General features: G+C 43.9%; 2 protein-coding genes across 2 annotated transcripts in view; one reads left to right on the top strand and one right to left on the bottom strand.

Annotated features, from left to right (window-relative positions):
• The window catches only part of GLMN (glomulin, FKBP associated protein), a gene marked incomplete at its 3' end in the record, with an annotated part of 36,191 nt that extends 30,735 nt beyond the window's left edge, over window positions 1–5,456 (bottom strand). Inside the window, exons 1-3 of the mRNA XM_080925513.1 lie at window positions 5,387–5,456; window positions 4,613–4,684; window positions 3,438–3,563 (exon numbers count right to left, since the gene is read on the bottom strand). Coding sequence (XP_080781639.1) covers window positions 3,438–3,563; window positions 4,613–4,651 — 165 coding nt within the window. The 5' untranslated portion in view covers window positions 4,652–4,684; window positions 5,387–5,456. The remainder of the gene's footprint in view (window positions 1–3,437; window positions 3,564–4,612; window positions 4,685–5,386) is intronic.
• A 156-nt stretch (window positions 5,457–5,612) lies between these two features.
• RPAP2 (RNA polymerase II associated protein 2) overlaps window positions 5,613–20,540 on the top strand; it is a 62,797-nt gene continuing 47,869 nt past the window's right edge. The window contains exons 1-6 of the mRNA XM_080924824.1: window positions 5,613–5,744; window positions 6,397–6,442; window positions 9,189–9,303; window positions 12,651–12,749; window positions 12,931–12,996; window positions 16,140–16,228. Of these exons, the coding sequence (XP_080780950.1) occupies window positions 5,672–5,744; window positions 6,397–6,442; window positions 9,189–9,303; window positions 12,651–12,749; window positions 12,931–12,996; window positions 16,140–16,228 (488 nt within the window). The 5' untranslated portion in view covers window positions 5,613–5,671. The remainder of the gene's footprint in view (window positions 5,745–6,396; window positions 6,443–9,188; window positions 9,304–12,650; window positions 12,750–12,930; window positions 12,997–16,139; window positions 16,229–20,540) is intronic.

Below are 20,540 nucleotides of genomic sequence, written 5' to 3'. Positions count from 1 at the left end.
AGTCTGGGTTAGTTGGAGCTGACTCTGTTGGTCTTCCTCTGGAGTTCCTATCCCCTTCCAGGCCCCAAATCCTTCCCCAACTCTTCCATAAGAGTCCCAAAGCTCATGCATGGTATGTACTCCTTCTAAGTGGATATCAGCCATAAGATACAGGATTCCCATGCTACACTCCACAGACCCAAAGAAACAAGAAGGCAGGCCCAAGCGAGGATGCTCGAATCTCACTCAGAAGGGGAATAAAATAACCATAGGAGGTGGAGGGAGGGAGAGAACTGGGTGGAAGAAGGATGAGGAGGAGAATGGGGGGATTCTGGATCAGGGGTGGGGAGGGAGAGGGGAGAGGGCCAGATAGCCATGAAAATGAATAGAAATCTGTAACTAAGTTGGGGGCATCTACAGGATGTGACAGAGATGCAGGACAGGGGTAGTGCTCAAGAATCAATGGGAATGAACTTAGCTGAGACTCAGAGCACTGGGGACATGGAACCTGAGGAGACACCTCCTGTTGCCAGGCAGGACCCCAGTGGAGTGACAGGGACACCAACCTACCCACAAAACTTTTTACCCCAAATTTATCCTGTCTACACGATATGTAGGCACAGACAATGGAGCAGAGACTGAGGGAATGGCCAACCAATAACTGGACCAACTTGACATCTATTCCTTGGGCACCAATCCCTGGCACTATTAATGATCCTCTGTTATGCTTGCGGACAGGAGTCTAGCATGGCTGTCCTCTGAGAGGCTCCACCCAGCAGATGACTGAACATGCACCTGCATATATCCTCCCACAGCATGCCTCTCTCTCCCCCAGCCCCAACAAACGGAAAACACATAGTGAGTTCAAGAACTCCAGGACAGCATGGCTGAAGACTCTGCCTCAAAAACAAAACCCCACAAAACTGACCACTGGAGGATAGGAAAGTATAGTACAGTTGATCTTAACATCAGCTGGGATCCTCATATTGAGGCAGCAGCATCCTGTACCGGCTGCTTTTGTGTCAACTTGACACAAGCTGGAGTTACCAGAGAAAGAAGCCTCAGTTGGAGAAATGCCTCCATGAAATCCAGCTGTATGGCATTTTCTCAACTAGTGATCAAGGGGGGAGGGTCCAGCCCATTGTGGGTGGTGCCATCCCTGGGGTGGTAGGCTTGGGTTCTATAAGAAAGCAGGCTGAGCAAGCCAGGGGAAGCAAGCCAGTAAGTAATATCCCTCCATGGCCTCTGCATCAGCTCCTGCTTCCTGACCTTCTTGAGTTCCAGTCCTGACTTCCTTTGGTGATGAACAGCAATGTGGAAGTGTAAGCTAAGTAAACTCTTTCCTCTCCAACTTGCTTCTTGGTCAAGATGTTTGTGCAGGAATAGAAACCCTGACTAAGACAAATTGGTACCAGCATAGTGGGATATTCCTGTGACAACCTGACCATGTTTTGGGTAGGACTGTGGAAGGACTTTGGAACTTTTGAGCTAGAAGAGTTATTGGCATATTAGGATGTTCTGTAGGAGCTTGGAAGATGTTGAGAACAGTGCAGAAGATGGAGGCCTGGCTTGGGAAATTTCAGAGGGAAGATTAAAGACTCTTTGATCAGGACTATTGCTGTTTCTGTTGTGAAGATTCTGTGGTTTTGGTTAGCTGAGGCTGAAGAATCAGCTGTGATTAACAAGATACCAGAACTACTAAAGCAAAACCTTTGTATTACTAGAACTATTGATGCTGGTCAGCTGGAGCTAAGAAATTAGTGGTGATTAAGAAGAGACTAACATTATTGAGGTGAAATCTTCTGGGAACTGTTTTCTGAGAGCACAAACGTCTGTGTCCCAGAGATAGCCAAGATTGTACCTCATGCTGCAGCTGTATTGGTGATGTGTAAGAGTCACCCAGGTGGTACTGGTTTTGAATGAATGAAGGGGTCATGAAGAACAGCTGAGGCTCGGCCCTGTGAGAGGCCATGGAAGGCCATTGGTGAAGGTGCATCCTCAGTGGCAATTAGTGCCCCAGGACTGACAGTAGTGTTTTGGAGATGCCAGTACCATGAGATGACCACCAAGAACAGCAGCGGCAGTGGAGAACAGGCAGCTGGAGCCTAGAAGACAAGATGTGTGCTGCAAAGGGCAGAGCTGGAGAAGTGACTCAAGCCCTTGGAGAGGCCCGGAAGTTTGTAAGTAGATTCCCAGACACTGGATGGTTAGAGATTCGTTTTGCTTTGACTGTGACTGTGCCCTGATGTCTTTCCCTCTTGAAGAGGAGCCCACTTAAATTGTAAAAGACTTTGATGTTTTTAAAGAGACTGAATATTTTAAAGGTATTGCAATTTTAAAATGTAAGAATTGGTAGAGACTGTGGGACTCTTCAGGTTATCTAGATCTTGGGGATGAACAAGAAAGTAAGGGTTGAAGCTTAATATTGATTTGTGTGTCAAGTTGACAAGGGGTCAATTTTACTGGCTGGTTTTGTGTCAACTTGACACAAGCTGGAGTTACCAGAGAAAGAAGCCTCAGTTGGAGAAATGCCTCCATGAAATCCAGCTGTAATAGTGATCAAGGGAGGAGGGCCCAGCCCATTGTGGGTGGAGCAATGCCTGGGCTGGTAGACCTGGGTTCTATAAGAAAGCAAGCTGAGCAAGCCAGGGGAAGCAAGCCAATAAGTGACATCCCTCCATGGCCTCTGCATCAGCTCCTGCTTCCTGACCTGCTTGAGTTCCAGTCCTGACTTCCTTTGGTGATGAACAGCAATGTGGAAGTGTAAGCTGAATAAATCCTTTCCTCCCCAACTTGCTTCTTGGTCATGATGTTTGTGAAGGAATAGAAACCCTGACTAAGACACATCCTAACTGCTTTGATTGGTGTGGTAGCAGCAGGGGTAGGAAGGGCAGAAGAAGATGGCACCTTTGTTCCTTGGCCTTCCCTCCTGCAGTGTGTGGTTAAGAGCAGTGGTGGTGCTACTGCTGCTACCTCCTTCCCTGCTCTCAGAACTCATTTCTAAGCTTTCATTGTGACCTAGGACCAGCTGTTTTAGGTTTCTGGGTTCACACAGGACCGGTTAGACGTCCAACCCTGCCCCAGTGGGGACAGTCATTGTAGGAGTGCACTGACTGCTGAGGCACCCAGCCTAAGGTAGATAATTCTCAGGTGTGATCTCCATAAACTCATTCTCTGAACCTGTAAGCCCCAATAAACTGTTCCTTCTCTAAGGAAGGCTGAGACATGGTCATGCTCCCTCATCACAGCAGTAGAAAAGTAACTAAGGGGACTGCATAAATGGGTAATAACAACAATGTATTATTCCCTTCCTAAATGGGTAATAACAACAATGTATTATTCCCTTCCTAAATGGGTAATAACAACAATGTATTATTCCCTTCTTAAATGAGTAACAGTGTATTCCCTTCTTAAATGGAAAACAAAGGCTGAAGAGTAGACTCAAAGCCTTGGCTTACCTTGTTTTTTTCATCTTGAATAATCTCTAGCAGCTGGTTTATATGCCCATCTTCAATGCATCTTTGGCCTGCTAGCTGAAAGAGGCCAAAATCTTCTTCTTTAAAATCATGCTCTTCTAGAATTTGCTGTAACAATCAAATTCATACAAATGCAAACATAAGTTTAATATAAATGACTTCCTGATTTTATCTCTCTAGGAAAAAATGAAATCTTAAATTGTAGATAAAAATGCACTTGATACACAGATAAAAGTTAGAATTATCTTAATAAATATTTTAATAATCGCCTTTATTCATTTTGGCTTTTGAGACAGGCTCTCATAAGCTTGGGCTGACCTGGAAATTTCAGATCCTCTTTCCCCAGTTCTGACTGCCGGTTATAATCATGAATCAGTATAGCTCAATGAATGATCTTGAGCCTACTGCGCCAGGGAAACTTATGAAAACAGTAAGATTTAAAACTAAAGGCTATTGGGGCTAGAGAAATGGCTTGTTAGATAAGAGCAGTGTCCTAGCAGAGGACATGAGTTCAATTCCAAGCCCCACCCCACTTTCCCCAGGTGGCTCACAACCACCTTGAACTCCAGTTCCAGGTGGTCTGAAACCTCTGCCTTCCATACATGGTATTTATACTCATGTATGTCCAACACACACATAAAACACGGCATCTATACTCATGTATGTCCAACACACACACAGACATATGCATGACTTAAAACGCTTTTAAATACAGAATTAAGATTTACTTTTATATGGATGAGCATTTGCCTACATGTATGCATGTGCCTGGTGCGTGCCCATGGAGGCCAGAACAGGGACTGGGTGTTGGAAAGTAAACCCAGGTTCTCTGCAAGAACAAGTGTTCTTAACCAGAGTCATCTCTCTAGCCTCTTATGTCCCTTTTATGAGAGAGGGTTTCTTTCCATAGCCCTGGCTGTCCTGGAAATTGCCATGTAAACCAGGCCAGCCTCAAAATCAGAGAACCCCCCCACCCCCACCTTTGCCTCCCAAGTAGTGGATTAAAGGCCACCATCACCATCATCCAGTCTGCTTTCCTGATTATTTGATATTTACAAATCAAAAAAGTAGACATTAAGATTAAATGAGTGACCACAAAGTAAAGATACTCTATGCTCTTCCCGTATATTTAAAGGTGTTTTCGGAGATTTACTTACACATCTTTTTATTATGCACTGAAGTTCCTCCACAGCCATTCCTAATTTTCCTAGTTTTGTTGCTGAAACGAACTAATACAAAACACAGTTAATTGTGTGATACCCTGTAAATCATGTTTCATAAACTGTTTTATTCTGAATTATTAGACAACAACACAATGTAAAGTTTTATAGATTAACTGCTATTACTTAACATTAGTGTGTTAGCTTAAGTATTTTTAAAGCCCCTACTGTATGCCTAAAGAGAATAATTTTGAAAGAATGAGTAAAAAAAAAGAGCCCTAGAAAGAACTACTAGAAGAGCCTTTTTTTTTTCTTTCTTTTTTTTTTTAAGGAGAAAGTAATCCTTCATGGAAAACAAAAACCCAAACTGTGGACCTGGAATAAAAATTCTAATCATTAGGTAATTTCTTAAATGTCCCATTGACAAAAACTGGAATTCAACACACCTAAGTCACCCAGAGGAGTTGAAGATTGCGATGCCGCCCACCCTGTTCTCCACAGGACCTCCCACCTCACTTCGTCAGTGCGATTACAGAGGATCACGAAAATGAGGCCAGCAGAGATGGTCCTTGTCCCGCAGGCACAAACAGGAAAATCGCACCCTACCGCGCCTGTGGGCTGAGCTTAAGAGAGGCCATTTCTCCCTCTTCCTGCTCTTGCAGGGTAGGGCGTCCAGGCTCCAGAACCTCTAAGGGCCTAGCAGGCGAGCCGCGTGCGGGACAGGTCGTGTTCTGCAAGCCCGATTCTCCCCGGCCCAGCACGTCCACCTACCCGCCGAACCACGCGCCTGCCTCTTGCTCTCCTCCTCCACTTGGGGAAACGCAGGCCGCACTCCTGGCCTCGCCCCCCGGCTGGACCCGCCCCTCCGGCGCTCGCCCCGCCCCACGCTGGGCCCGCCCCCTCCGCCGCTCGCCCCGCCCCACGCTGGACCCGCCCCCTCCGCCGCTCGCCCCGCCCTCCCTGGGCCCGCCCCCAGCTAAGTCAGGACGAAGCGTGAGGAGGTGGAACCTCGGGGCTGCTGAGCTGTCCGGCCCCTAGCTTCTGACGGCATTTCCCATGGCCGACTCTGCTGTCCCTTACTCTCTGGGCCCAAGTGCCCGGGCTTCCAGCACCCGACGAAATGCTACCGGTACGAAAAGAGCCTCTTCCCAGGTTGGGACCCGGAGAACTCGGTCTGAGTTTTACGCACGCGCGGGCCTCTTTCCGAGGCTGCGCCAGGGGGAAGAGAGAGCTCAGGGTGGAGGAGGCCCAGAGCTTCCCACCGCAGGCTGCCCAGTGCCTTCGGTGTCAGAACCCCACACTCTTACAGGGGTTTTAGGATCGCCCCCTACATGGGCTGTGCTGGAGACCCCAGGGAACAAGTGGCCAAGGCAGATGGTGTTCAATTCCCTTGAACTTTAGACTGCTTTGGTACCCGGTCTCTGAAGTCTAAGACTCCTCTTTTTAGGCAAGCAAACATTCCGGAGACCAAGCAAAGCTTATTCTAAAGAAACCAGTTTAGAGGGTTTTTAAGAAGCACTTGATTAAAGCGCATACGGTATATGAACAAGGGCAGTCCTCGAAGAGACTGAAGGCATGAAAATTTGAAATTAATTTACAGAAACAATGGAATTTTGTTTCAACCCTCCCCCTTTGTTTTTGCTTGTTTTTGTTTTTTTACACATCGGAGTTGGAAATGAGATGTGGGAGAGAAAAGGAAACGATGTCTATAGTGTGATGTTTGGGGAAGACTCTGCTACATCAAATGCATTTGCATTTGACTGTTCTCTCTTCCATTGTAGGTTCTAAACAGACCAGTGCCCTGAAACGAGGAGACGTGTCTAAAAGGTATAACCACATAAGTGCATTTCACTTTCCTTGTATCTCATTTTAATTCAATCTGGGTTTTTGGTTTTGATGTTGTTTTCTGGTCTTAGGATCTGGGATTTGAACTTGGGACTTTGTACATGCTCACGAACACTCTGTCTAATTTACTGAGCTATATAGTCCAGCCCAAACAATGCATACCTTTCTTGAGAAAATACGTAAGACTCGGGAAGCACTGTCTAGTCTCATGTAAGACTGCTGTGTCCTCCAGTTTTAGGAAAACTGACGTGGAGGCTCAGGCTGTTGGGAACTGTTGTGAACACCTATAGGAAGCTGTGGGGACTTCATTCCTGAACTAACCATGCCTTTCCCACTCTTTAGGTACTGTCTTACTGTTGTATGTGCCGGACTCACTGAAACAGCTTTCTTTATCACTTCAAGGGACCATTTGTCTTCTTTGTAACATTAAGTAGGGAGCTAAAAACAACCAACCAAAAGCATCCTCCACTGTTTAGAGCTTCCACCAAGTCATGGTCTCTCATGTCACAAGATGATATCTAGAACAAGACTTGTCTGAAGAGACTGAAAGTATCTGTAATTCATGACTTAAAGACTCACCAGTTCTTTTTTAAAGATTTTTTTCCAAATACAAGACAGTCTATACTTGAGTTAGGCCCTTAGGTTGTGTTGTTGAACAAGGCGTTTTTGCTCACCAGAACTGACATATCAGTTAAACTAGCACAGGTGAATACATAATTAGGAAGCACAGTAAGGGATGTAAAGAAAATGGCTGATTTTATGAGGAGGAACGAATAATTTAGATAGGGGTTGGCAGGGAGGCAGTGACCCTTAAGCTAGTCGGGTGTGGTGGTATATGCCTTTAGTCCCAGCACTGGAAGTGGGCAGCATACACCATTGTCTTAGGGTTGTTACTACTCTGATAAGACACCGTGACCAAAACAATTTGGGGAGGAAAGGGTTTATTCAGCTTAACTTCCACATCACTGAAGAAAGTCAGGTCTGGAACTCAAGCAGGGCAGGAACCCTGAGCTGATGCAGAGGCCATGGAGGGATGCTGCTCACTGGCTTGTTCTCCATGACTTGCTCAGCCTGCTTTCAAATAGCATAAGCTCTAGGATAACATTCCCCACGGTGGGCTGGGCCCTTCCCGTCGTTATTAATTAAGAAAATGCCTCGTAGGCTTGCTTGCTGCTGGATCTTAGGGAGACATTCCTAAAGTCCCCTACTTTCCAGTGACTTCAGCGAGTGTCAGTTGATGTCAAACTGCCAGAGCGACATCATTGACCGCCATCATTTGCAACAGAAGGCACAACACTGAGACGGAACATAGTAAGGAGCTGTAGATGTCTGTCAGTCAGGAGAGAATGGTTCAGTCAGTGTGCTTGATAATCTGAGCCACCAAATTGTATATTAATCTTAGCACATGACATCACCTTTACTGATGGGCACAAAACGAGAAAAATACTTTTTTCATGAAGGGTTTTATATTTAACATAAAGACCTGCAATGTGATCTGTGTTTTGAATTCCTTTGATACGGAAGTGGTCTTTATGGAGTTTAGTGGTTATAGCTCAGGAGTGGAGAGTGCTCACTTAGCATGTACGAGGCCCTGAGTTCTACCCTCGGTATCCTAATGATGAAAGGATGGGATAAAAGTAAGTGCTTGGTTGCAAAACTCAAGTTTTTGTGTTCTGCAGAAAGAATTGTTGGCGAAACTGTCCCAGAGTTCCAAGTTATGGGGGGGGGGGGGTTGTGGAGGGGACATATTGCTCTAGGTAAAGAACCAGAGTCTAAAGTCTCAAGAGTTAATGAAGGTCCCTACCTTCACATGAACACATGAGAATGTTTCTAGGTTCCAGATGTGAGGGAGAAGGGTAAGACCAGGTGACCCACAGAGGTAGTTGTGGTAGTGAGCAACACAGGAGAGCAGGTAGGTCACCTCAGCGCTCTGTCTTGAACATGACAATGATTCTCCCCTCTGTGCTTCTGTCCTGTTCTGGTTGACGTGGCCTCTAGTGGGACCCAGGCATGGTATCTGTCGCTGAAGTGCAGCTGGGTGCGGCTGTTTAATCAGTAGCCTTGCTGTTGCATGTCACGTGGGTGGGCCACAAGCACTGACAGGACCCCATGGTTGCTGCGGCAGGGCTTCCCCAACCGCATATCACATATCAGTATAATTATTTAGTAGGACTTTGTAATAAAGGTGAGTACATGCTCTTTTCTTTTTAGACATAGCTGTTCTATTGAGCTGAGCTGCCACAACTAGACCCTTGACAGATTTTTGAGCGAAAGAAAAATAGAAGTCATCTCTTCACCCTTCAGTCTGTTCACTTCAGTGGCAGAGGAAAAAGCCCCCCCTTTTATTGTGTATAGCAAAACTATAAAAGGAAATATGTGTGTGTGTGTACACACTTTTTTAAAATATAAGTTCTTACTGTGTAGTTCACACTTGCTCCTCCCAAGTGGGTGACAGTAACATGTACCGCCATGTCCTTCCCAGCCTCCTCCACTGGAGTCTGAGTGCTTCCCCGTGCACTGATCCTAGAAGTAGTCCTTGTGGACAGCTTCCATGTACACGCTGGGATGACTAGTTTGCTTACTTTTTGGAAAGTATTGGATCAGAAGTAGCAGAGTTAAAACCTTGTTTATTGGCAATGATAGTAAGTTAGGTTGTGGTGGCTTTTAAAGCCCAGTGTTGGAGGCAGGAGAAGCCTTTGATTGGGTTAACTGTCTCGTTAAATGTCAGGCAAGCGGAACTGGAAGCTGCTGTGCGAAGGAAGGTGGAGTTTGAAAGGAAAGCTGTCCGCATCGTGGAGCAGCTCTTGGAGGAGAACATCACAGAAGAGTTCCTGAAGGAGTGTGTACGTATCGAATTGTCAGATTACCAGATTTAAAACATGATGTCTGTATTTAAAGATGTCTTTGCGTTTATGACTATTGTACTTGCTTGACAACTTGACAAACAAAGGCACAAAGGAAACAGCACGTAAGTCAAACAGGAAAAAGCCTCTGCTGAGGGAATGCCTCATAAGATCCAACTGTAGGGCATTTTCTCAATAAGTGATCAATGCGGGAGGACCCATCTCATGGTGGGTGGTTCCATCCCTGGGCTGTGGTCCTGGGTTCTACAAAGAAGCAGGTTGAGCAAGCCATGAGGCAGCAAACCAGTAAGCAGCATCTTCCATGGCCTCTGCATCAGCTCCTGCTTCCTGACCTGCTTGAGTTCCTGTCCTGACTTCCTTTGGTGAAGAGCAGCAATGTATAAGGGCAAACAGAATAAACCATTTTCTTCCCAGTTTGCTTTTTGGTCATGGTGTTTCATGGCAGCAATGGTAACCCTGACTAAAACAAGTTGATGTCATGGTGGAGTATTGCCGTAACAGACCTGACCATGTTTTGGGGAGGATTGTGGAAGGACTTTGGGACTTTGGGCTTGAAAAGTCATTGAGTATTGAGAGCTCAATGGGATGTTCTGTGGGAGCCTGGAAGATAAGAATATTGAGAACAGTGCAAAAGATGGAGGCCTGACTTGTGAAATTTTAAGACTTGGGCCATTTGCTATTTTGGATTAAGATTCTGTGGTTTTGGTCAGCTGGGGCTAAAGAATCAACTGTGATTAACAAGAGACCAGAACTACTAAATCGAAACCTTTGTTTTGCTGGGACTATTGATGCTGGTCAGCTGGAGCTGAGAAATTAGCAGTGATTAAGAAAGACCAGCATTATTGAGTGAGGTACATTTTGTGGGAAGTGTTTCCTGAGAGCACAGAGAAGCTATGTTCCATAGGTGACCGTGGTTGTTCCTCGTGCTGGCAGCCAGACTTGGTAATGTGTAAGAGTCACCCAGGTGGTACTGGTTTTGAAGGCATGAAGGGTTCATGGACAGCAGCTGAGCCTTGGCACTGTGAGAAGCCAGGAAAGGCCATTGGTGAAAGTGCACTCAAGACTGAAGGAATCATGCAAAGAAGTTGAGGATTGACACCAGGCAGAGAGCCTATGAGAGGCTATTGGCGAAAGTGCCACCCAGTTGCAGCAGAAGACCCCAGTGTTTTGGAGGTGCCAGTACCATGGGAAGACCACCATGGGACAGCAGCAGCAGTGGAGTGCAGCCAGTCTGAACTCAGAAGGCAAGCTATGTGTGCTGTAGAGAACAGAGCTGGGGAAATGACCCAAGCCCTTTGGAGCAATACAGAAGATTGTGAATGGATCCTAGACATTGGACAGTTGGAGTTTGATTTTTGTTTGAATTTGTAACTGTGCCCTGATTTTCCTTCTTGGAATAAGAAAGTTATTTTATTGGATGGAGCCCCCAGTATTTCACTGGAGACTTTGAATTTTAAAAGACTTTGGATTTTTAGAGAGATTGGACATTTTAAAAGGACTGAAATTTTAATGTGTTTGAATTTGTAAAGATTGTGGGACTTTAAAAGTTATTTATGTTTTTAATGTAAGATCTTGGGAATGGGTAAGAAAGGAAGGATTATGGCTTAACAGTGATTTGTCTGTGTGTCAAGTTGACAAGGGGTCAGTTGTACCGGCTGGTTTTGTGTGTCAACTTGACACAAGCTAGCCTCATCAGAGAGGAAGGAGCCTCGGTTGAGAAAATTTTATAAGATCCAGCTGTAAGGCATTTTCTCAATTAGTGATCAATAGGGGTGCCACCCCTGTACTGTGTGGAGGGGGGGTGTTCCCTGCTCTGCTCCTCCGGGGGAAGGTAGCTCCTCACACTGCAGGTCCCAGGGAAGGCTGCTTCTGGTAAGAGCTCTGCCTGGCCCACAGGAGTTCAGGCTGGGCAGCTTGAGAACAGATCCCAGAGGGGTGCCACCAGGCCTGTGAACTCTGGTGGGCCAAGACAGCCCGGTGCTCTGTTAGAAGAGAGCAGAGCCTGTGATAAGACTCTGGGATAAAGCATTCATGGAGGACGAAGGAGTCAGGACCACAAAAAAGCCAGAACTGAGGAGAAGGTTTCAAAGTGTGTCTTTATTTTTGTGCGCCGCTCTCCATTGTTCTCTTCTTTTTAAACAGCCCGAGATCCAACCACCAGATTCCCATACGTTTGCCTCTAAGATTGGCCATAATTGGTTTTCTAATGCTATATGTGTGTGCAGGGGAGGGACTTAGGGAGTGGCTGGTTTGGCTAGAGTCTACATCACTCTCTCCCATGGAGGTGGGGTTTGGGGCTTGCCTAGAGCCTTGTACATTTGCATCCAGGCAAAGTGAATTTGCAATCGGAAGTTCAGAAAGCACCTGCCTTGGGGTTTTGACCAAACTCAAACTCTCACATTTCCACTTTGGCCCTTCAAAACCCACAAATATGGAAGTGCAAGCAGAATAAACCTTTTTCTATTTGGTCATGGTATTTCACAGCAATAGAAACCCTAACTAAAACAAGTGTCTTGTATGTATATGCATTAGAAGTGTTCAGTGCCCAGAGTCCAGAAGTGGGTGTTAGATCCCTTGGAACTGACATCATAGCTGGTTGTGATCTGCCCAACATGAGTGGCAGGAACAAAACTCAGGACCTCTGCAGGGGCAATGCATGCTCTTAACTATTGAGCTGTTTCTCCAGCTTCAACCTTTTTTTTAAAAATGTGTTCGTATATATGTGTGAATGCATACCTGTGGAGTCCAAAGGAGGGCATCGTTTCTTCAGGAGCTGGAGTTACCAGCAGCTGTGAGCAGCATGACATGGGTGGTTGGGAACCAAACTCGGGGTCTCTCGCAGAGCAGTAAGCATTCTTAAACACTGAACCATCTCTCCAGCCCCTAGATCTAATGCGTTTTACGTCTATGCAAAATAAAACTTCTTTGTACTATTGAAATCTTTGTATATTTTTAGTTTTTAGATACAGGTAACATGATGCTTGAGAATTTAATATATGTATATAAACAGTGAGATGGCTATAGTTATATATAATGCATATTTAAGTTTATTTGTATCTGATTACTGAAGGCAACATACATGCCATGGCCCCCGTTTGCCACAGCATGCATGTGGAAGTCAGAAAATGACTTTGTGGACTCAGTTCTGTCCTGCCATTGTGCGTGGCAGAGATGGCAGCAGGCACCATAACCCTCAGAGCCATCTTGTCAGAAGTGTTTAAAATAATAATGTTACTGTATGTCAGACACTTGTTGATGTGCTTTTCCTTCCAGTGCTTCTAGAACTCTCACAGTCTGTTGGAAAATACCCTCTCATTTCTCCCCAGGGGATGTTCATCACACCGGCTCACTACAGTGACGTTGTGGATGAGCGGTCCATCATCAAACTCTGTGGCTATCCTTTATGTCAGAAGAAGCTGGGGGTTGTAAGTACTTTTCTTTAAAGTGTATTTATTAATTTTTACGAAATGTTGTCAAATAGTGAAGCCTGTGGTCATGAGCTAATAATAACTTGGATTGGCCAAAAGTATTCATTGCGGATGTCTTAAGTGAATAAAGTGTGTGTTTCTTAAATTATTTTGTAAACTATGCTTTATTTTTTTTTAGATACCGAAACAGAAATATCGGATTTCTACTAAAACCAATAAAGTCTATGATATTACTGAAAGAAAGGTAAGTTCAGTGCTGCTTAATGTGGCAGTTAATTTTTAAATGACATTGTATAGAACTTTATTATTTTTAACTTTAAAATATGACCTGTTAGAAAATAGCCATATTTGCATATTATTTCTATTAGAAGCTTAGGTACTCTAGCTTGAGCTTTAATAAGACTTGAAGCCAATGATGGCAGAGACAGGAGAGTCAAGACTTATTCTTGGCCCTGCCACACATTCGAGGCTTCTCTGGGCTACCTCTTTAGCTTATAAACACAGGCAGGTGACCTTGGGGCAAGATCCCACCCAGCTAAATTAGCTCCAGGTAATTTAGTACAAACCTTTAATCCCAGAAGTCAAAGAAATCCAGGTGGGGTGGTACACACCTTTAATTCCAGGAGACTGGCTTACAAATCTCTAAATTCAAGGTCAATCTACGGAGAAAGATCCAGGACAGCCAAGCTTAGGTAGTAAAGGAGTTAGAAAAGAGGAATCTAGTGATAATGTAAGAGAACAAGGGGGCCATGTTCCAACTCCTGCAAGCAGCAGAACTTGGCAGCTTCAGCCTTGTGACTCTGGCCTTATATTTAAGAGGAGAAGGAGACCACTGGGACAATTGATGCTGGTTAGCTGGAGCTAAGAAATTAGTGATGACTAAGAAGAGACCAGCATCACTGAGGTGAAATCTTCTGGGAAGTGTTTTCTGAGAGGACAAAAACTGTGTCCCAGAGATCACCAAGGTTGTACCTCATGCTGCAGCTGTATTGGTAATGTGTAAGAATCACCCAGGTGGTACTGGTTTTGAAGGCATGAAGTTGTCATAAAGAACAGCTGAGTCTTGAGACTGTGAGAGGCCATGGAAGGCCATTGGTGAAAGTGCAGCCTCAGTTGTAGTTGACAATCCAGGATTGAAGGGGTCATGCAAAGGATTTGAGGATTGACACCATGAAGGGAGCCTATGAGAGGCTATTGGTGAAGCCTAGTTGCAACGAAAGACCCCAGTATATTAGAGATGCCAGTACCATGGGATGATCACCAAGAACAGCAGCAAAGATGTAGTGGATCAACCTGAACTTGAAGTGCTACAGAGGGCAGAGCTGGAGAAGTGAAGCCAGCCCTTGGAGGAGCCCAGAAGATCATGTGTGGATCCCAGACATTGAAACGAGAAGCTGTAGCATTGAAATTGCCTTGGAGACCCAAAGATGTTAAAGATGCCGGAGAGGCAGGATATGTACCAAGGAAAGCTGCTAACAGGGAGTGGAACCAGCCCAGGATAAAGAAGTTTGTTGCAGTCAACAGAGATGAAAAAGGAGTTGAAAGTCTGAAGACCACTTTGACATCAGGCATGGAGATGGCAGAATTTGGAGTTTGCCCAGCTGGTTGCCTGACTTAATTAAAAAATTACAGTTAAGTGATTGGATGAATCTCAGAAGAGACTTTGAACTTTAGACTTTTAACATTGTTGATACTTCTACAGACTATGGGGACTTTGGAAGTTGGACAAATGTACTTTCTATTATGCTATGTTTAGGTATGGCCCCCATAGACTTATGTGTTTGAACAAGCCTATGGGGACCAGGGAGTATAATGTGATGGGTTGCATATGTTTGGCCCAGGTAGTGGCACTATTAGAAGGTGTGGCCTTGTTGGAGGAAGTGTGTCACTCTGGGGATGGGCTTGGAGACACTCCTCCTAGCTGCCTGAGGATGCTCAGCTGTTCCTGGCTTCCTTTGGATGAAGATGTAGAACTCTCAGCTCCTCCTGCACCATGCTTGCCTGGGTGCTGCCATGCTTCTGCTTTGATACTGGACTGAATCTCTGAACCTGTAAGCCAGCCTCAGTTAAACGTTTTTATTTATAAGACTTGCCTTGGTCATGGTGTCTGTTCACAGCAATAAATAAGACACAGGTATATGCCTGAAATTCTAGGGCTCAAAAGGTAGAGGTAGGAGGAGCTTGGCTCAGAAGTTAAAAAGCATCCTCAGCTACATAGAAAATTTGAACTTGGCTTGCACTGTATGAAGAAGGCCTGTCATAAAAAAAAACCAAACAGGCCAGTTGGGTGACTCAGTGAGTAAGGTGCTCACGACCACTGGAAAAGAGAAAACTGACTTCCCCAAGTTTTACTGACTTCCATATGCATGCAGTGGTGTGTGTGCATATACATACATATACAAATTAACTTAAACAATTAAAAAGTGAAAGTATTAAATTTAGTCTTTAAAAACCTTTTTTATTAAGGTTGTTGTTGTGGCTCACACTGAAATTCCAGCACTTGTTTGGCTGAGGCAGTAGGAATGCCACAAATTCAAAGCCAACCTGAGTTACAAAGTGAGTTTTGGGCCATCCCAGAATACAAAGTGAGATCCCATCTCAAAAAGAAAAAAAAAAAATCTTATAACATTTAGGTGGTAGCAAAAACGTCAAACTGTTCAATTATACATAAATAAAGAATACCATATACTAATAAGGTGGGACACGTTTGCTTTCTGTACAGTGGGGTGGAGCTCATGGCCTTACAAGTGCCATGCAGGTGGTCTCCCTCTTGTGTCCCAGCTCCAGAATGCTGCACAATGAAAGGAAATACACGAGAACCTGGGCGAATCTTTAAAATGTGGCTTTTGAACAAAAAGAAATGACACATGAACAAATAACCATACCCTACTTAGATAAAGCTCACAAATGGCAGCACTGCATGTTTTACAGGGATTGGCAGATAGGCTATAGGGATAAGCACATAGGTGCTCTGCATGCGGATATGCAGGTAGTTGTTATAGAGGATAAATGGTTAGGTTATTGAGATTATATATATATATATATATGTGTGTATATATATATATATATATATATATATATATATATATATGTATGTATGTATGTATGTATGTATGTATATGTATATGTATATAACCAGGTAGGTAATGACCAAAAGGACTGGTGAGGAGGAACCTCTGAGTGTTTACCTCTGGGGAACATGGAAGGTATGTAGTTGTCGGGCACATGGGCGCCATCAAAGGCGCAGTCCTTTACTCTGAGCCTGTGTGGGAGCAGCCCCTTATTCAGGGTTTCTCTTATACTTTGATGTGCACATTCATGTTCTGTGTGTGTAGGTTACGTTTCAAATGCAAAGACAATGGACTAATCTCAGATTTTGTTTCTCAGTCTTTCTGCAGCAATTTTTGCTACAGAGCATCTAAGTTTTTTGAAACACAGATTCCCAAAACTCCAGTATGGGTTCGAGAGGAAGAGAGGTAATTAAGTCTTTATCTTGTTTATTCCTGTGGTAAGTAACCTTTCTGCTTTTGACATAGGCTGGACAGAGTGGTTTTCTGTAGACTGTTAAAATCTTATGCACCTTAGCTCCGGGGAAATAGATTATAAGCATAGTTGTTAAGGATTTTTAAATGGAAAGTCTTACCTGCAGGTATTTTTTTCTCTAATATATTTTTAATCACAAAATCATTCTGGCTCTTGCTTTGCCAAGATTGTCTGTGAATCCTGCTAATGGTACAGTGCTGAGTGAAAATATTAACTTTCTTCAGAATACTAGCTTTGGGGAATCTGGCCGAACTCCCTTTGCTGCTATGATAACACATTTTATTACAATAACTGCAGTATCCTGAGGTTACAAAAGTACCTTTTTGCTAAAATGTTTGTGGTCATCATAGGGCTTTTGCCTCGGGAAAACACTTGCAGTATTGTACTGATGCAGAATTTGAAGAAATATGTTAATAATCGTGAGTGAGAAAGTGTAGTAACAAAAGCAACAGTTGCCATTATTAAAGTAAATGGTATAGAAACACCAAAGCCTTAATGAGGTTGGTGTCTTCCTGAAGGATGTGAAGAGACGGCACAAGCCCCGTTACTTGTGGTCAGATGATGAAGATGGGGACTAAGTCATTGATCTTAGTGTGAAGAGATGCAGTTGGCTCAAAACAAACAGGCAAGCATGCAGGCTGTACTTTAAGGAGGTCACCGCTCTAAATTCTACCAGCTCATTAACTGATGACAGTGCTTTTGATGGTATATTTGTTATCCTGCCTATGCAAAACCTTCCCACCAGTCCTGAGCCTTAAAGTGAACATAAGAAAGACTAAGTGGATCATTTCACTACTGTCTGTAAGATCTCTCTTTTTAAAAAGATTAAACAGCATTGTCCAAGGTAAATGGGGGCTCACACTTTTTTTCATTAATTTGTTTATACATTTTACATTGTGATCACAGCCCCCCCCCCCCCAGCTCTCCTCCAACTCCCATCATCAAAAATCCCTGCTCCTTTTATCCCTTCTCCTTCCTCTCAGAAAAGGGGAAGCCCCCCTTGGGTACCCGTCTGCCCTAAGATGTCAAATTGAAGCAGGGTGAGGCACCGCTGAGGCCCAACAGGGCAGTCCAGGTAGGGGAGGGGATCCAGTGGCAGGCAACAGTCCGAGACAGCCCCACTGCACTTGTTAGGGGACCCACATGAAGACCACACTGCACATCTGCTTCAAATGTGTAGGGGCCTAGGCCCAGCTCCACCATACTCTTTGGTTGGTGGTTCAGTCTCTCTGAGCCCCTATAGGCCCAGGTTGGTTTACTAGGTAGGTCCTGTGTCCTTGACCCCTCTGGCTCGCTCAGTCGTATTCCCTACCCTTCCACAAGACTCCCTGAGCTCCTCCTGATCTGTGGTCTCTGCTCTGTCTCTGCTGCTGGATGAAGCCTCTCTGGAGACAGTTAAGCTGGGCTCGTGTCTGGAAGCATAGCAGTATCATTAACAGTGTTAGCTCTTCCACAGGATGGGGCTCAAGTCAGGACTGTCATTGGTTGGCCCTTCCCTCAGTCTCTGTTCCATCTTTATCCTTTTGCATCTCTAGGCTGGACATTCTGGGTTTAAGATTTGTGGGCGGGTTGATGGGAGCTCACACGCTGATCTTGTCACTCTGCCTTGAGTGTTCCTGTTTCACCAGAACTTCCATCCCTGAGATCATCCCAGAAGCCACACGTTCCACTTCACTAATTGTTTTTATTTACAAACACATCTTCTCCACTTATTCATTCAACCCTCTAGCATTCTTCTGTCTACTTCAAAACCATTTACATAACCACACATGATTGTACATGGCTGCAATCCCCAAACTCATGTGCAGAAGCAGGATTCCAGGAGGCAGAGCTCAAGGCAATCCTTATCTGTATAGTAATCTCCAGGCCAGCCCGGTGGACAGGAGACACGGTTAACAAAAGAGAGAGGAGAAGGCTTTACCAAACAAGCTATCCTGCCCGCTCTTTTCCTCAGACATAGCTACTTAACTGACCTTTTCCTAAAGTCTCACTCCTCTGCATTCAGAATATCTACTTTTCCTAAAAACTTGAAGCCTTGATCTATGTCACTTTATGTTTGTGGTTATTAACCTTTCTTACGTTTTTAGTGGAGGAGAAAAGATGAAAATAGCCCTTTATTTCTCTAATCTTGACAAATGCCATTAATTTACAGAGTATGCAATATTCACTTAGTACCTGGCAAGACACATGCATGCACATACGTATTCATGTCACAATACATGTACCTGGCAAGATATATATATCCACATGTGTATTCATGTCACTGTGTATCTGCCAAGACACATGCATATACATGTATATTCATGTCACCATATAAGTGCCTGGCAAGACACATGCATACACATGTGCACATGTAAATCTCAACCTATGAATTTAATTGTAATTGAGATAACAGAATAAACACATGAGTGAAGCAATGTTTAATAACCTGAGTGTGTAAATTACATTTTGTGACATTACTTAATAACAAACTGTATGCAAAGGAAAAGCAGATGGGAGTCGGTTGGGTTTAGAGCTCACTTTCTAGACATTCAGTTACCAACATTGACTATAATCTGAAGCTATCAGATAGAAGATTCCGGAAATGATTTGTAAGTTTTGAGTTGTAAACCATTCTGAATAGCACAACAAAAATCTCGCACCGTGTTGCTCTTCCTTGCTAATCCAGGGTATGAATCATTCCTTTTTCCAAAGTAATCCCACTGTGCACATGTTCACTGTCAGTCACTCGATACCCAGGGAAAAACGTGGGGTAGTAAGGTTTGGTACCATTCATGAGTTTAGGTGTCAACCTTGGAGTCTTGGGTGTGTCTCATGCATTAGAGGGCACTACTGTATGTCAAGGGAAAACAAGATCATAGGCAAGAAAAGCCAGGCTGAGTGGTGTAGGAAGGCACTCTCAGGTTTGTCTTGTGCTGAGGGTTGAACTTGGGGCCTTTACATGCTAATCAAGGGCCCAGCAGATGCACTCAGGACACACAACTCTTGTGAGCTGAACCTGAGATCTGGCTTGCTCTGCATGAAAGAGAATCACAAAAGCTTAAAGAATCCAGAGTCAGCCTAGTCCCTTTGTTAAGCAACCTTTCCAAACTGAGTGTATTTTTTAAGCTAATGATGGCTTCTGAAAGAGGTCAGGACTCTTGCCATTGTAGTCAGCATGATTAGTGGAAATTAGTGAAGGGTCAGTCTACCCGTACATGTCCCATTGATACTGACTAACCAGAGCCTCTACTCTTGCCAGCTTTAGGACTTTATCACACCTTCTCTGGATGAGACAGTGCTGGCTTAATCTCTAGTGTGACTGTGCTGTTACCCAGTAAATCCACCAGAGGGCACTGGTGTCACTGAGCGGGGTTTTTATATGCTGCTGCATTTTAGGATAAAGAGCAGTCCTTGTTTAATGTAGAGATTTTTATTTTAAATCACAAATGCATAACAGTGATCTCATAGTCAATTTAAAATAAAAATTTTAAATCCATTTCAAGTAAAAAAATTCACCGTATTAAAACGAATTATAAACTTTTAAATTAATACATCTTATAGTCTGTCATATGCATATAACTTTAAAGGTGGTCGTTAAATGTCTATTTTCTGCCATTTTTATGTCATACTGATCATGGGTCTTGTCACACGCTGTTTGAAGAGCAGTTTTGTTCACACCAGCTCAGGGTTTCAGCAATGTTTTAGTATTAGAAAACCGTTTCTCAGCCCCAGGCCATGGTTCCTTCCTTGTAAAAGTGGAGGTTTGCATTTGTTTTAGTCACATTCTGTTCACGATCAGTGTGAGACTGGGTAGACGTGAGCTGCCCTCTTATCAGCTCTGATTTAAGAATTTAGGCTAACTGGAGTGACTTTGTTTATAAAGATGATGGAGGACTGGGTCAAAGCTTTAAAGAAGAAGAAAAGCCAGGTATTTATATGTGTTTTAACCCTGACACATCATGGCCTTATATACAAATAAGAAACAGAATATCAAATGTGACCCAACTTGATCTCAAACAGATGATTGCAAATACACAGATACATTTATTAGATTTTAAAATTCCCTAGCCTTGTATCAGATTTATAACTCTGTGCCTTAATTAAGTTTGTCATTTCTCTTACTGATATATTAGGGTTAGGAAGAGTCAATAATTATAGTGAAAAAATATTTAAAATTAAAACACATCCTTAAATACTGGGGAGCAGTGGTTACAAAAAACAGCTGATACTCTGCCAGAGACAAAACCCTGAGTTAAAGCTGTG

This window comes from Micromys minutus, assembly GCF_963924665.1.
Source record: "Micromys minutus genome assembly, chromosome: 11".
Taxonomy (NCBI): Eukaryota; Metazoa; Chordata; class Mammalia; order Rodentia; family Muridae; genus Micromys; species Micromys minutus.
Note: the sequence above shows the minus strand (reverse complement) of the source record. Positions and strands in the feature narration are given on the sequence as shown.